We start from the raw sequence: 14,865 nt of genomic DNA, 5'->3' as shown, positions 1-14,865 counted from the left end.
AGGGAAAGAAAAGCAGGGCTCTAGACCCGCCCCTTACCTCTCTGAGGCAGTTTTCTCACTGCACATGGAGGCCAGCGACCCGGGGCCTTCACGGGGCTCACCTCTCAGCATGCTGACATGCATCTCCCAACCCTTTCACAACCAAATCCCAAACTCCCTTTGCCATAGGCCCTGGGCCAGCCACCATGATCTAGCCCCTTCCCTGGCTGTGATTCTGTTTTTCACCTTCAAGCCTTTGTCCAGAGAGTTTCCTCTGCCTCCAAGGCTTGCCTTCCCCTCCTTTCTATCTGGGACACTCCTGCCTAGGTGACAGACCAGGGGTTGGCAAACTAGGGCCCAGGGACCACATCTGGCCCGCTGTCTGTTACTGTAGTGCTGTGAGCCAAGAATGGTTTTTACATTTTTAAATGACTGAAAACCAGGAATTTGTATTTCATGACATGTAAAAATGATCTGAAATTCAAATTCCAGTATCCACAAACAAAACTATATTGGAACATAGCCATACCCATTTATTTATGTTTTGTCTCTGGTTGTTTTCTCAATACAGCAGCAGAATTGAGTATGAGTATTTAGGTTGGCAGAGCCTAAAATACTCACAGTCTGGCCCTTCACAGAAAGTTTGCCCATTCCAGCTCCAGGCCCAAGGTCGTCTCCTCTGGAAGCCTTCCCTGACTGCCTGAACTCAGAGGACCCCACAGAGCTGTGGGATCCTGATCGGCCGCTGCTGAGCCTGGCTTACGTCCACAAGAGAGGGAGAGCAGGGAGATGGAGAGGGGAACTACACTCACTGTGTAGTTGGGAGTCAGCCTCTTGATGTCATTCAGAGCCACATCGATGCCCATCACGCCCAGGATCAGCTGGTTCTGGAAGCAGAGGCAGGGGTCTGCAGTGGGCTCAATTCCACGGGAGGGGGTCACCTTGCCCAACTGCCCACACCCATGACCTCAAGCTGCTCTCACAAGTGGCCACCCTGGTCTGGTCTGCAGCTTCCTGTCCTTCCTCCATCCCAGACCTGCTATGGGCCTGCCCAACCCTCCCCAGGCCTCACCTTCTTTTCCCCAGGGCCGTCTTGTGTCAGGTTGAAAACAGGGAGGGTCCCTGTCACCACCATCCCCAGCCCCTGAAAGGAGAGGAAGAGTATGGGTCAGACTCCTGTGGGCAGCCATGCCCCCACCCTGAGTGTTCAGAGCAGGGGGCGCTGCAAGGACAGGCCACCTCTTTCTCATTTGTTTGGTTTACCACCATTGGGGGCCCTCACAGGACTTGACCCTGTGGCACATCCCCTGACCCGTCCATGCCCTGAGGCCTTACCAGTGCATCCTCGTACACATTAGTCCATTGCACCTGCTTGGCCTCCTTGCCCGCCAGCACCATGGGCCTGCCCAATACGTCAAGATATTCCTGGGGAGGGAGCGGGGCAGGGGTGGGGTCATGAGTCTGCCCCTCCCACTGAATCTTCCCGGTTCTGTCTCCCCATGTGTCAATCAGCCACCAGGGGGCGCTCACATCACACAGCAGCCCGTCTTTGCAACGTCCCAGCCAAGCAAAGAAAAGGGGCTGCGAGGAGGGCTGGCCCACCCCAGTCTTACCTGCGTGTTGATGCGGATGGCACCAATGGAAGGGATCTCAAAATAGTAACCTGCGAGGGCAGGGGAGACAGAGGTGGGCCTGGGTGGTGGTGCTCAGGAGCATGGCACAGGGGCCCTGTACTCTGGGGGTGTGTCTGCAGCCCTGACTTGTCTCTCGGGTTCCCTTTTTTTGGTGTCATTTCCCCTGAACTCACGTCCCTTTAGTGCCCCCCTGCCATTACCCTGTGACAACATGGAAGGGGCTGTGAGAGTGGGGGTGTAAGGAAGCAAAACTGGGATGAAAGCAGGAGCCTGAGGCCTGAAGGCCCTCATTCTAGGATGGCGGTGACATTCAGGTCCACCAGTGGGTGAGGCCCAGTTGTGTGGAGAGATGGACTGATCAGCAAACAGACCCCGGAGCAGACAAGCGGGGGACACGTGGACAATGGACAGTCAGATGGGCAGAAAGAAGCTGAGTCAGACGGACAAGGTAGCCACACAGACAGACAGACAGTCATACATATGGAAAGACAAGCAGTGGATGAACAAGGAGGGGGAAAGCTGAACACACGGAAGGACAGGTGGACAACCAGCCCAGTGGATGGCGGGACACGGCAGGCAGGGCCTGCGGCAGGGACGCCGGGTGAGTACCTTTGTTGGTGCAGGCCATCCACTGCAGCGGTGTGACGTCGTAGTTGTGCTGCCCCACGGAGAAAGTGAACACGCGCACCTGTTTGGGGCTTGAGGTTACTGCCGTGGCCACCAGTGGACAGCCCCTCCCTTGGACCGGGCCAGGTCAGGGCAGCTCCCGCCTGGGCTGAGCCTCACCGTCCGGTTGGGCCAGTTGTACTTCTCAAAGACGTCCTGCACGCGGTCCTCACCGCCATCCGTGAACATCATGATCATCTTGTTGCAGTTGGCACGAGTGATGTTGGGCTGGGCAGGAGGAGATGTGGGGATGGTCAGCTCTGGGCCCCTCCCCAGTCCCGGGTGGGGGTCTCTTTCCCCAGGGTAGGCCTGCCCTCTGCACCTCCCCTGCCCACAGCAGACGGTGCTGTCTGCCCGACCTGCCTTTTGGATGCTAACGAGGCCATCTGTCTTGATTTTCCTGGTGTCACCAAGCTCAGGCCTCTGCCTATCCCTGGCCACCCGCTCGCCCACCCAGGGGGCTCACGTTCTGCAGCTGGTCGAAGGCGTACTCAAAGCCGGCCTTGTACCCCGTGGTGCCCTTGGCCACCATGCCCTGCACAGCTTCCTTGAACACCTTCTTGTTACGCACGTTGGCCTGCACCAGGTGTGTGAAGCATGACACAGGCTGTGCCTTTTCATTGAACTGCAGGGACCGAGACAGTAGTGAGTGGCCTCAGGCTGGCCCAGGGAAGGAAGAGGTTGCATGGGCTGGGAGGGAGTGACCTATTCCTGGCCCCTGGCACTCACCGAGGCCACGTTGACATAGTCGTCGTCGGAGAGCGTGTCGAGCATCTCACAGACTGACGTCTTCATCAGCTTCAGGGTTAAGCCACTCACACTGCCACTCCTGGGTGGGGGGGTGGTCACGGAGGCGCCTGGTAGTACTCCCCCAAGATGTTCCCCAGCAGCAGATTCCAGTCCCCAGCCCTGCCCCCACCCCACTGGCCAGCGCCGCTCACTCACACATCCACGATGATGACCATGTCCTTGGGCGATGAGGCCCCCTGGATATACCTGCCCAGGAGAAGCCTCAGTTAGGGCCAGCCTTACTGGGAACTTGCGAGGGGGCGGTTCTTCCTTCCTTCACCCCCATACTGATTCAATGTTTCTATGGTGCATCCATGGCCTGGGCTGGACAGGGTTCTCGGCTCTAAGGATACCACATTTAATGAAACAGTCCTTGCCCATGGCATGAGTGACCTGACCCCCAACACATGAACAACCCCAAGGAGAGGTGAGCACGTGATCCAGAGAGTGGACAGGAGGCATGTTCCGTGGCCTCAGTGGCTTGTCATTTCCGCTGGCCCTGGTTGAGGCGCCAAGGGCAGAGAGTCATAGCTGCGAAGGGGGTTGAACAAGTGGCAGGGGACGAGGCCATGGAGTATGGCAGGAGAGGCAGGGAGCGGGTAAGGGTGTCTAGGGCTCCGATGGAGTACAGCAGAGGCTGGCCAACCCTGCAGAGGACACACCCGCCTTGGGAACCCCCACGGGCCCAATCCCTCAGTCCCGAGAGGGTGGAGAGCAGGGCAGTGGATGAGGGCAGAGGCAGCTGGGAGGCCTGCCTGGGTGATGGGATCCATTTTCCAGTGGCAACGATGTGTGAAATGAAAATTGGATAGAGCTGGCTGCGCCCTGCTCGGAGGCCTGGATACTGGGAGGGAGGGGAGCGGGCAGGCGAGCTGAGGGGGGTGTCCCTGCCCAACCCCTCCCTGCTCGCTCACCAGGGTCTCCTTCGGACATCGTACAGGTCGATTTTCTTGGGGGCTCGCCACGGCGTAGCTGCGGGAGGAAAGGAGATGACTGGGGGGTGCCGGCAGGGAAGTGCCTGGCCCTGGTAGCAGGCCTTGCAGCAGTGGGCCAGGGGCCACCCTGCAATGGACAAGGTGACCATCCCCTCCCACGCACCCAGGATGAGGGGCCAGGGAGGTGGAGGGGCGTGGGGTGCTGAGTGGACTGGGGAGATGGGCTGGTGCCCACCTGGATAGTAGCGAGTGACTCCCGTGGCGCTGCCAAAGACCTGCCACAGGAGCGTGGGGTCCTGCCTGCGGTTCTCCATGAACACATTCTCCAGGGCCTCTGTCCAGTTGAGCTCATTGAGGATGACGGTGGCTGAGGGGGAAGCAGGGGGCTGGGGTGGGAAGTGCTTCGGCGGTTCTCCTGCTGAACCTCCTGACGACACCCACTCACGTGCCTCCCACTCAGAAAGTTCCCTGCCTCCTCGGGTCTCCCTCACTTCCCAGGGCTCAGCCAGGGCCGCACCAGCTCCTCCACGAAGATATCCTGGTCCTCATCCCCTCTGAAGAAACAGCTCAGTCTGCCCTCAGCCAGGGCCCCAGATGACCAGGCAGGGCACCTGGGGCCTGTGGCCCCTGCAGAGGGGCCACCCAGGTGGCAGGGAGCTCTGAGCCCGAACGCCTGTCCAGCCTGCTGCGGGGAGCTTGCTGCTGGCCCCTTGGGAGCTCACCCACTCAGCATGTACTCCGGGCTGCAGCCACAAGAAAGCAATTAAGGGCCCGATGATGGGGCTGGAATTATTCAGCTATTAAGGTACCTGATAAGCTGGAAGCCACTCAGCTCCATGATTAATCAACTAGGGCCAGGAGCAGGCAGGGGTGGGGGCAGGGGCTCTTGGCAGGGCAGCGGATGTGCCATGATCCTTCTCCAACATTGGCACGTGAGCTTACACACACACACACACACACACACAGCCTGCACTTGCACACTGCATGCAGTATACACCAGGCATACGTACATCTCACCTCTGTGTTTCCAGCGACATGTGTCACCTCCTCACCCCTACACCTACCTGGCCAGCAGCCTGACTGTGGCCATGGGCACAGGGGCACACGTGCTCATACCTGCGTACCAGTCTGCCCCTACAGGAAGACACCCATGAGTCCTGCTTTCACCTCCCCCAACAAGTTACCCCACCCTCCGTCTCCTCCAGCCGCTGTAGCTGCGCATGTGACTGGTGTGTGGGGGTGGCCAGACCCTCCCCCCATGCGCACTCACAGAGTAAGGCTTCTCTCAGACGGACGGACTCCATCCTGTAGATCCCTCAACCTAGGCAGAGACTCAGGATGGCTTACAGTTGAGGCCCCACTGCCCCTCAACTCAGGACAGCCCTAAATCTGCCCAGTGTAGGTGTGTAGCCCATGTCCTCACATGTGCATTGTACCTCACCCTGCATGTGGGACACTCAGGAAAAACAGCAGGTCTGCTACTGTCAGGTCTCTGTCCCCCAACAGCTCCCCCAGGGGCTATTTCTTCCTCTAACTTCTCCCACCTCCTTTCTCCCCCGGTGGAGCTCTGATACCATCCCCTCTCGCTGAAGATGCATGCCCCAGACAAGAACCAGAGAATGCCTTCCAAAGGCTCTGCTCTTCTCTCAAGGGGCTTCCCCGGTGGCTCAGCGGTAAAGAATCAGCCTGTAATGCAGAAGCCGCAGGAGACAGAGGTTCGATCCCTGGGTCAGGAAGATCCCCTGGAGGAGGGCATGGCAACACACTCCAGTATTCTTGCCTGGAGAATCCCATGGGCAGAGGAGCCTGGCGGGCTAAAGTCCATAGGGTGGCAAAGCGACTTAGCATGCATGCTTCTCTCAAGAAACACTTAGAAGAGATGAAGAGCTGTGATTTACATTTTGTTTGATCTTAAGTTTTTGGCCATGCTGCATGGCATGTGGGACCTTAGTTCCCCAACTGGGAATGGACTGCGTGCCTCCTGCAGTGGAATCATGGAGCCCTAAGCACTGGACTGCCAGGGAATTCCCAAAGCTGGGATTTAAAGATACAAATGCAGACTTCTCTGGTTGTCCAGGGTTTAACACTTCTGAGTTCCCACTGCAGGGGGCACAGGTTTGATCCTTGGTCAGGGTACTAAGATCTCTGCATGCCACATGGACCAAAAAAAAAAAAAGCAAATGCTCCAGGGTCAGCCCACAGCCTAGGTTGGTGTTTAGTCGCTGAGTCATGTCTGACTCTTTGCAACCCCACGGACTGCAGAACACCAGAGTTCCCTGTCCTTCACCGTCTCCTGGAACTTGCTCATACTCATGTCCATTGAGTCAATGATGCCATCCAACCATCTTCTGTTGCCCCCTTCTCCTCCTGCCTTCAATCTTTCCCAGCATTGAGGTCTTTTCCAGTGAGTCGGCTCTTCCCATCAGGTGGCCAAAGTATTGGAGGTTCAGTTTCAGCACCAGTCTTTCCAATGAATATTCAGGGTTGATCTCCTTTAGCAACGATGGGTTTGATCTCCTTGCTGTCCAAGCAACTCTCAAGAATCTTCTCCAGCACCACAGTTCCATAGTTTGAAAGCCTCAATTCTTCAGTGCTCAGCCTTCTTTATGGTCCACCTCTCACAGCCTAGGGGGCGCCAGCATATTTCAGGGCATTCTTCCCTCTGCTCTCCAGTCTGTGGAGCCACTGCTGTCTGTCTGCTGTCTGCCCCCTTCAGCGCTCTCTCCCTTCTCTCTGGCCCTGCAGCTTCTCTTAACTGACCGTAATGTGAAAACAAAACACATTTCTAGCATTGGTTGTGCCTATTGAACAGTATGTTATGGTTTCGTTCCTAATTTAGAAACTTAGTGAGTTGTACAATTTCTATTTTTCTCTCTAAGGAAAAAATGAAGTCAGACTCTCCAATGTTTCACACTGTACTGTCTGCCCTGCGAGAGTCTGCCTGGCAGGTCCCACCCATCACTGGATCTCAGTTTCCCCCATCTGCACAATGAGAGGCTTAGGGCAGACAGATCACCCTGGGAGCCCCGCTAGCTGCTGGCAGAGGGGTGTCCCTGACTCAGGTCAAGGACCAAGAGGGGGCCTGGCTGGCCTGTCCCATGTATCCATGACCACCTGCCTGCTCACGCATTCACCGTGAGACACACTCGTGCACACACTACAATCAGCCCTCCACCTGGAAAAGGCGTGCTCCTCAGCCCTGTGCATACACACCCACACTCACGTGCCCACACTCTTAGATCACACTGAGCTGGGAAACGGGGACCATGCCCCCTCAGGCAGGCGATTACAGATTTAATTAAAAGTGACACAGTAAATAAAAAACATATAAAATGTAATTTGTGTGGGTAGCGAGGGGTGACTGGGGAGGGCGGTGTGGCTCCTGTTTTAATTAGCGTGCCTGCCTGCGATAGTGCCCCTTGACTGGCTCAGGCAGGTGGCCTGTGGGCGGCCCTTGGGTGGGGGGACACCCACCGCCACTCCTGCCTGAGGCTGCCCAGATGGCCTGGCTGGCCCTAAAGGTGGACGGGGCCTCCTTGAGAACACTGAAGGATTCCCAGGGTTTCTGAAGATCACTCGGAAGCTCCAGAACCTTTGCTTCAAGAACCGCCACCCGTGGGCCCTCTGAATTCTGAGGCTACCCTGTGGGTGCCCCCAGGATTATGTCAGGATCAAGAGACCCCAGAGCCTTCAATCCTGCAGCCAGAGCTCCCCAGTCAGTGTTCGACTCTTGGCTTCTTCTCCCTGCACCTCCCATGTTCTTCAGCAAGGTCATCCTCATGTCTGACTGGAACCCTTTTTGCTGTAGTGAACTGGTCTCCACATTATGCCAAGATACACTGTCCCTGGAGCTGGGAATCTCAGCCCCTGACCTCTATCTCCACCCCGCCCCACCCCACCCACCAAAGAGGATGAGGGAGGTGTTACAGGGTCCATGTCTGTGAAGGAGAAGTTGCTCCCTGTTCTCCCAACCCCTGTGTCCATCTGCTGCGGTAGCTCCTCAACCCTTCCTGCCTGGGGCCAGGGAATGGGCGAGGGCCGGGGGAGGAGCTCCTCTGGAGACAGTGGGGACTTGGCCCAGCATGTGGGGGAAATAGTTATGTGCATGCATTGTGTGGGCACGTGGGTATAGGCAGGAGACCACGCATGCACAAGGGGAAGAGGCCCAGCGTTGCATACCCTACTGAGAGGCAGTGTGGGGCTGTGCCTGAGAGTGGCCTGGTGCCTGTGTGTGGGCGGCTCTGAGAGGTGAGCACGTGTGACCTTGGGTGCAGGGGGCTGAAGGTGGATGGCACTGACTTAGTACCCGGGACCTGGCAGTGCCCAGGCAGTGGGCCGTGCCCCCCACGATGGGTGGGGAGGGCTGCTCCCGATCACGCTGCGCACTCACAGCCTTTGTAGATGTCCGTGGGGATCTGCACGGCTGTGTATGAATAGTTGACCTTGTTCTTGAAGTTTGAGTCCTCAACGAAGTCCAGCCGGAGGGTGCTGGCCTTGGATCCCCTTTCCACATCCTCACTCTCAGGGTCGTCCTGCAGAGAGGACCCCCCCCACCCGGACAACCATGGTAGTGTCAGGGCTGGGAAATGGTGGAGTGGGGTTGGACAGAACTGCAGACAGAGGGGCCAGAATCTGGCAGGTGGGGCATCTTGGAATCAGAGACTACTGCACTCAGAGACAAAGAGAGATGGAGAGACACCCGGACAGTGGGACATGGGGTATAGATCCCTTGCCCGGAAGGCCTGTGACTCCCACCTGCCCCACACATCCCACCCCACCATCGCCACATTTGCTAAATCTGAATTCCAAAACCAAAAGCAAACCAAGCGCTTCCCCTCATCTCTGAACATCAATGATCTGCAAGCACTTCCCCTCATCCTTGAAAACCAATGATCAGCAAAGGAGGCAAATCTTGGAGGCAGAGAGGGAAAGTGGGCTACAGACACCCCCACCCCCGGCTTCCAAGGACTTGCTCTGTGTAATCACGGAGGCGGCCTCAGGACCCCCTCCCAGGAGCTTTGAGAGTTCACCCTGCAACTTGGCCCCACCCATCCCCTGCCTGAAATTCCTTTGGCACCAGGGAGAGGGCCCTAGCTCCACCTGCGGGGGAGGGGGCAGCACCCCCTGCGGGGTGGCTCCAGGGGCTGAGCTAGAGTTGGGGGAGTCCTGGGGAGAGAGCTGGGCTCAGGCAGGGGTAGCATGGAGGCCCTGTAACCTCCAGAAGGAGGGGTGTGCAGGCGCCTGCTAGCAGCAGGACTAGCAAGGCCCCCGTTGACTTTCTAAAATGAGCTGCCGCCGTCTGACAGGTGCCAATTACGGCATCTCTCTGCCGGGCAGGCTGGGCATGCGCCGTGTGCCCCCGCCCACCACAGGCTGGTGGGAGTGGGTCTGTGACTACAGTGTTGATGCTGCAGCCGAGGGGGAGGGCGGTGGTGGGCAGGCATGGGTGCAGGTGTGCAAGGGGGAAGGGAAGATGGAAGTAGAGAGTGAAGGGGAAAACGGGGAAAGCCAGATGGGGAGGCAAGGGGAGATGAATGAGACCCAGGCAAGGTGCGGGGCAGAGCTGGGGAGCTCTGTGACCTGGAGAGAGGGAGCGCAAGCAGCTGAATCAGACACAGGTTCCCGCACTGCCCCTCAGCAACCCCCCAACCCCACGCCGCCCGTGACCACCCCCAGCACCAGGCTGAGCTCGCTTGGTCTCCTGGGTGGATCTCACGTGATGGCCAACCCCACCGCTTGTTCGCTTGCTCGCTGGGTCCTGGGCACGCCCCTCATGTTCCCCACCTGGCCAGCTGTGCCCTCCCCACCCGGGGAGGGCTGTGGGTCCACCCTCAGGTCTGGGGAATGAATTACTGCCTGGATGCAGGCTGGCTGGAAGGGCCTCCTGCACAAACACCCTTTTCATCTCTTCAAGAGTGGATTCTATATGGCAAAACCCAAGCCATCTGCTGTCTTCCCATTGCCCCTTACCCAGGGTGCCACCCCGCTGCCCACCGCAGCACACCCTAGGGGAGACCCTCAGAAGCCGGGGCAGAGGCAACTGCTGAGCATGGAGGCCAGAGCCGGGGAGCTGAGGCGTGAGCAACTCACATTCTGCTGGGAGGAGGGGGAGCGCGGGAGAAAAAAGCCCCTGAAATGTCAGCGGCAGATGAAGGGCGCTGGAAAATTTAATCTCCCAACTTTCCCAACTAATGTGACATTTGGATTCTGTTCTGATAAGCTATCAGCTGGCGAACTTTTTCCTTCCTTCTTTCCCCCCTACCCCCACCTTCTGGCTGGTAATTTAAAAGTAAATGGTCTAGAAAGATCTCTAACTGTACCTCTGGCAAAGATTAAAAAAACAAAACAACAAAACAGGCAGGAGAGTTGGGGAATGTGTGCGTGCTGATATTTATACCGGGGCTGGGAGGGCTGGGATTTTTCCCTAACTGACCCTGGCCCAGTCCCGCCCTGGGGTGAATCCCCCTCCCGGGGAAATCCCTAGTCTCCTCTCCCCTCAGAAGATGTCCAAGGGGCTGGGGGCAGGGGGTCAGCGATACAGAGGTAGGGGTTGGGGGCTGCAGGGAACAGGGAATCCAGGGAGGAGGTCGGGCACCAGAGGCCCAGGAGCCGCTCAGTGCTGCCCCCACGCCCAGGGGCTTTTGTATGGTGGGCAACCGCAGTCTCCTGGTTTATATTTAATGCACTGATTGCTAAAATTACAGCCCGCTGCTGAGGGGGGTAAGGAATTAGATTCAGGGTCTAATTAAAGGTTTGTTCTTCATTTGAATTTCAGATTCCAGCTATAATTTTAGCAACTTCTCTGGGAGCCACGGAGGCTCAGCCAAGGGGAAGCACACCTGCTCTAGCCCACCCACCCTGCCTTCTCGGGCCCCCTGCCCGCCTGCCCTCCTGAAGGCTCAGCGAGGTTGGCCTGGCATCCACAGACCCTCTGCAGGAATCCCTTCCTGCCTCCCCACCCCTTGGTGCTATCAGATACATCCTGGGGGCTCCAAGGCACCCCCCGGGGCTGACAGGCCCGGAGTGGGAGTCTAGACGTGGGGTCTCCTGCACCAGCCAGCACAGGTGACCCCAGAGACCGAGTTGTGACACTTTCGTTTACAGAGGAGATAGTGGGGTTCAACTGCTTTTGCCTCAAGGCAGGCAGATGAATTTGGGCCTAGACAGGTTCACCAAACAGTCTGTTCCATGTGCCTGCACCCTCAGACACTCTGGTCTCCTCTGTAGGCCCCCTCACACCTCAAATGGTCACACATCTTTCATGTGAGTCCTCTGGTGACAGGGACCTCTCTCTGTTGCAGGGTTGCCCAAGCAGATGTGAACAGTCAGGGAGGTGGAGGTGGAAGAGCCATGGAGCTCCAGGCTCTCTGGCCAGTCCCAGGGCCACCACTTTAGAGGTGGTGACCCCTGAGGAGCCAGAGCCCTCTCCTTCATCTGAAGAACAGGCTGCAGACTGCCTCGAAGGTGGGGTGGGGTGGGGTGAGATGACTTAGCCCAGGGCCAGCACTGATGGTCGGGCCTGGCTGTGTGGTGGTCCGCACACTGAAGCCACGGTCCCCTCACCACAGCCACGGTCCCCTCACCACAGCCACGGTCCCCTCACCACAGCAAAGGGACCTACACTGACCTGAAACACATCAGCATCCCGGCCCTGCCTGCCGCACCTCCAGGAAGCCCTCCCCACCTGCTCCCTCTCTCCCCTGTTCTCCCAGCACGCAGCAGCCCTCTGCCCTCCCGACGAGGCACCTGATCTGACTGAGGGGAGAAGGTCCGTGGGCCTCACCATCCTGCCCAGGGACGGGCTGGGCCCTCCCCACACTGTGCAGTGAAGCTGTGCCCCTTGGTGCTGCAGAGACACAGCCTGGAGGGGTCAGGATCTCTAGGGAGTGGTGGGAGGTGTAGGGTGGGGGGCTGTGGGACCACAGCCCTGCAAGGCCACACTCTGAATGCTGAGTCCTAACACTCTTCTTCCAGCCCAGGCTACAGGTCTCAGAGGAGGGGGGCGTGGCTCTGGAAGCTCCCTACCTCCCCTCAGCAAGGGTGGGGGCACTCACCAGCTCAGCATCAGCTTTGGCGTCATAGTACACAATGTCTTCCTCCTGGTGGGAGAGAGAGGCCTCAACAGTCATGGTCTCCTGAGATGCAGCCAGGATCCCCCGCTCTGAGGCCTGGCTGGAATGGCCCCCTTAGATTCCTCGGGGGTGGGGCAGACACCACCCTCTCTTCCATCCAGAGCTGCCATCCAGGGAGGGCTGAATGAGTCAGGCTGTGGAGGCCTGACCCCCACCCCAGCCAGACCATCCTCAGGGGCCCTCACAGGCACCAGGAGGATGTGGTACCGCGGGGTTGGGGTGGGATCCCCCAGGGCTCCCTGAGTCCAGGACCAGGGTCTCTGCCTTGCAGCCCTGCCCGGAGGTAGGCTGACAGCCAGCCTGTCCGCGGAGACTCTGGCTGAGGCAGTAACCAAGGGGGAAGTGGGGAAGACGGAAAAATAGAGCGAGACTGGGACAGAGTGAAATAATGACTCGACACCGCATCTTCCAATTTCTTCTATTAAAAAGCCTGCTCATTACGGGCATGTACTTATTAATTATCTGTGATTTGTTGTGAAATGCAAGGGGGTTTACACAACAGGAGCAGGAGAAAACAAAGCCCGGCCCCCGTGCCTGCCTCCCGGCCTTGCCTGCCTTTGCTAGCGCCGCCCGTCCTGGCCTGGCCCTCCTGCCCGCTGCCGGGGTTCTCGGCCATCTGCACGTCATAATCACCGGCCACCCCGGGGACCCGTAACACAAACGGGCTAATTTCATGTTTAATGATCTTTAATCAGAACTGAGCACAGCTGACAGAGGCCGCCAGAAGGTGAATCTGGTGCCATCAGGTGCCACCGCTCAGGATGGGCCGCCCCACCCCTGCCTCGATGGCCCTAGGGCACGGCTCGAGCTAGGGCCACGGTCTGAGCCGCCCTCCCCTGGCGTTCCTCGGCAGGAACCTGCAGTATGGCCCTAGTGGGCCCTTGCTTGCCAGGGAGCCTGTTTCTTTGTGGTCTGCAAGTGGGAATGATGACCAAGTCTGCTCCCAAAGGTCTGGCTGTAAAACACCGAGCCAGCGCTTACTCCATAATGGGCTACCCCTTGCCCGGGCCTGGCTGGGTCCCATGTGCTGCGTGACATCAGGCTATGCTATTCTCTCTCTGGGCTCAGGTTCTTCGGGCTTCAGGGAGGAGCTTAGCCTTGGTGACTGTCCAGGTGCTGGGTGTGAGGCTTGAGATGGTTGGTACCCAGGCTTGTATGAGTTGTTTCCTATCAGAGGTCTGGGGGTGCCGGGCACTGGCTGGACCTATGGGCATAGTGTGAACATTCTGGAACATAGACTACACACCTGGCACCGCCCTTGGGTAAGACCACAACCTCCTGATGACTGAAAGACTGAAGTTTCAGTCCTGTGAGGCATCTGCTGTGTCTATCAGGGCCTCACACACACTGCAATATAGGATTCTCCCAACAGCCCCATGACTCCATTACACAGAAGAGGACACTAAGTCAGGGAGGGAAAAGGAGTCGCACCCTGGCTCCATCCTGCCTTCTCAACTCATCTCCAACCCCTCCCGCACCTGCCCACCCACCAGTCCAGGGAGACTGGAGCTCAGGTAGGCCCAGGGTAGGGGCAAGGGCTGGGGCCCAGGCTCCAGGGTGCTCGGCCTTTCCCTGGGCCCGGCTCTGACCGAAGCGCATAATGAAAGCTGACATTACATCAAACACAATAAGGAGTTTCGGTTGATGAAGATCATTCCTGAACACACAAACCCATTAAACCGAGGGGAAAAATATCAATTCAACACACTCGCTGGCGAAAAGAAAATGTGATTTGTTATCTAAAAGGGGGTTATAAACAGGGCTCGGATGCTCTTTCCCTCCGTAATGAAAACAGGCAGGCACAGTGGGAGGACTGCAGATTAGAACATGTGGCTTCGCTCACCAAGTTTTTAGGCAAACCTTCTGCAAGGACAGGAAAGGGCATGGGTGGGGGTTGGTGGCTCTAGGCCTCCAGAGTGACCCTTGCAGGGACCCTCCTCTGGGATCCCCTCACAGGCCGGGCTTGGGTCCTGCCTGACCTGGGACAGTCCCTGGGATTCTGGCGTTCACTTGGGCCATCCCTGCAACTGCTCCAATGGCTCCCTTTGTCTCTCTGTCTGGTCTCAGTGCAGGATGAGATGCTGGTGGCATCAGTGACACGGGGGGAATGTGTCACACAGAAGGATTCTAGCCCCCCTCCAGACTGCCTGTGAGGCTCAGGAATCTGTATGCAGTGTTTGTCCCTCTGGAGAAGGAAATGGAAACCCATTCCAGTATTCCTACCTGGAGAATTCCACAGACAAAGAGGAGCCTGGCAGACTACAGTCCATGGGGTCTCAAAGAGTCAGACACGACTGAGTGACTAATACAACACTTTGTCCCCCAGGGGCTTGGATACACGTTGGCAGGACTCCTCCCTACCTCTCCCACCTTGAGAGGGCCAGCCCATGCCCCTTCCTTGGTAGAGAGTGGCATTAGCTTTGGACGGTGGCAGGCAAGGTCACATGTGTGAAAATACATTGTAAACCCAGCTGCGGTCACTATGTCTGATGTGATGTGGAAGTGGGGATGTGGCGGGACAGGGTCATTAGGGTCGGTGGGAGGGTCCCTGGAAAGCCTCTGTGTCTGCTTAGGCTTGCAGGTGCCCCCGCCTCTGATACACAACAAGGAGGTGGTACCACCTGGTGACTACATGCAGGGGCCCTGGCAAAGGGTCCTGGCCTCCTGGCCGGGCCCGGACATGTGAGCTCTGGGATCCTGAACAGTGAGTGGGGACTGAGGCTGAAGCCT

At 57.9% G+C, this 14,865-nt stretch overlaps 1 protein-coding gene across 2 annotated transcripts in view; it reads right to left on the bottom strand.

Moving 5' to 3' along the window:
* CACNA2D2 (calcium voltage-gated channel auxiliary subunit alpha2delta 2) overlaps positions 1-14,865 on the bottom strand; it is a 140,301-nt gene that overhangs the window by 13,750 nt on the left and 111,686 nt on the right. For both annotated transcript variants that reach the window (XM_024983269.2, XM_024983270.2), the window contains exons 5-17: positions 12,058-12,102; positions 8,394-8,535; positions 4,239-4,370; positions 3,983-4,040; positions 3,225-3,275; positions 3,009-3,108; positions 2,746-2,904; positions 2,400-2,507; positions 2,223-2,301; positions 1,593-1,642; positions 1,315-1,404; positions 1,052-1,123; positions 792-866 (exon numbers count right to left, since the gene is read on the bottom strand). In XM_024983269.2, the coding sequence (XP_024839037.1) occupies positions 792-866; positions 1,052-1,123; positions 1,315-1,404; positions 1,593-1,642; positions 2,223-2,301; positions 2,400-2,507; positions 2,746-2,904; positions 3,009-3,108; positions 3,225-3,275; positions 3,983-4,040; positions 4,239-4,370; positions 8,394-8,535; positions 12,058-12,102 (1,161 nt within the window). The remainder of the gene's footprint in view (positions 1-791; positions 867-1,051; positions 1,124-1,314; positions 1,405-1,592; positions 1,643-2,222; positions 2,302-2,399; positions 2,508-2,745; positions 2,905-3,008; positions 3,109-3,224; positions 3,276-3,982; positions 4,041-4,238; positions 4,371-8,393; positions 8,536-12,057; positions 12,103-14,865) is intronic.

Source organism: Bos taurus, chromosome 22, assembly GCF_002263795.3.
Source record: "Bos taurus isolate L1 Dominette 01449 registration number 42190680 breed Hereford chromosome 22, ARS-UCD2.0, whole genome shotgun sequence".
NCBI classification, from domain to species: domain Eukaryota; kingdom Metazoa; phylum Chordata; class Mammalia; order Artiodactyla; family Bovidae; genus Bos; species Bos taurus.
Note: the sequence above shows the minus strand (reverse complement) of the source record. Positions and strands in the feature narration are given on the sequence as shown.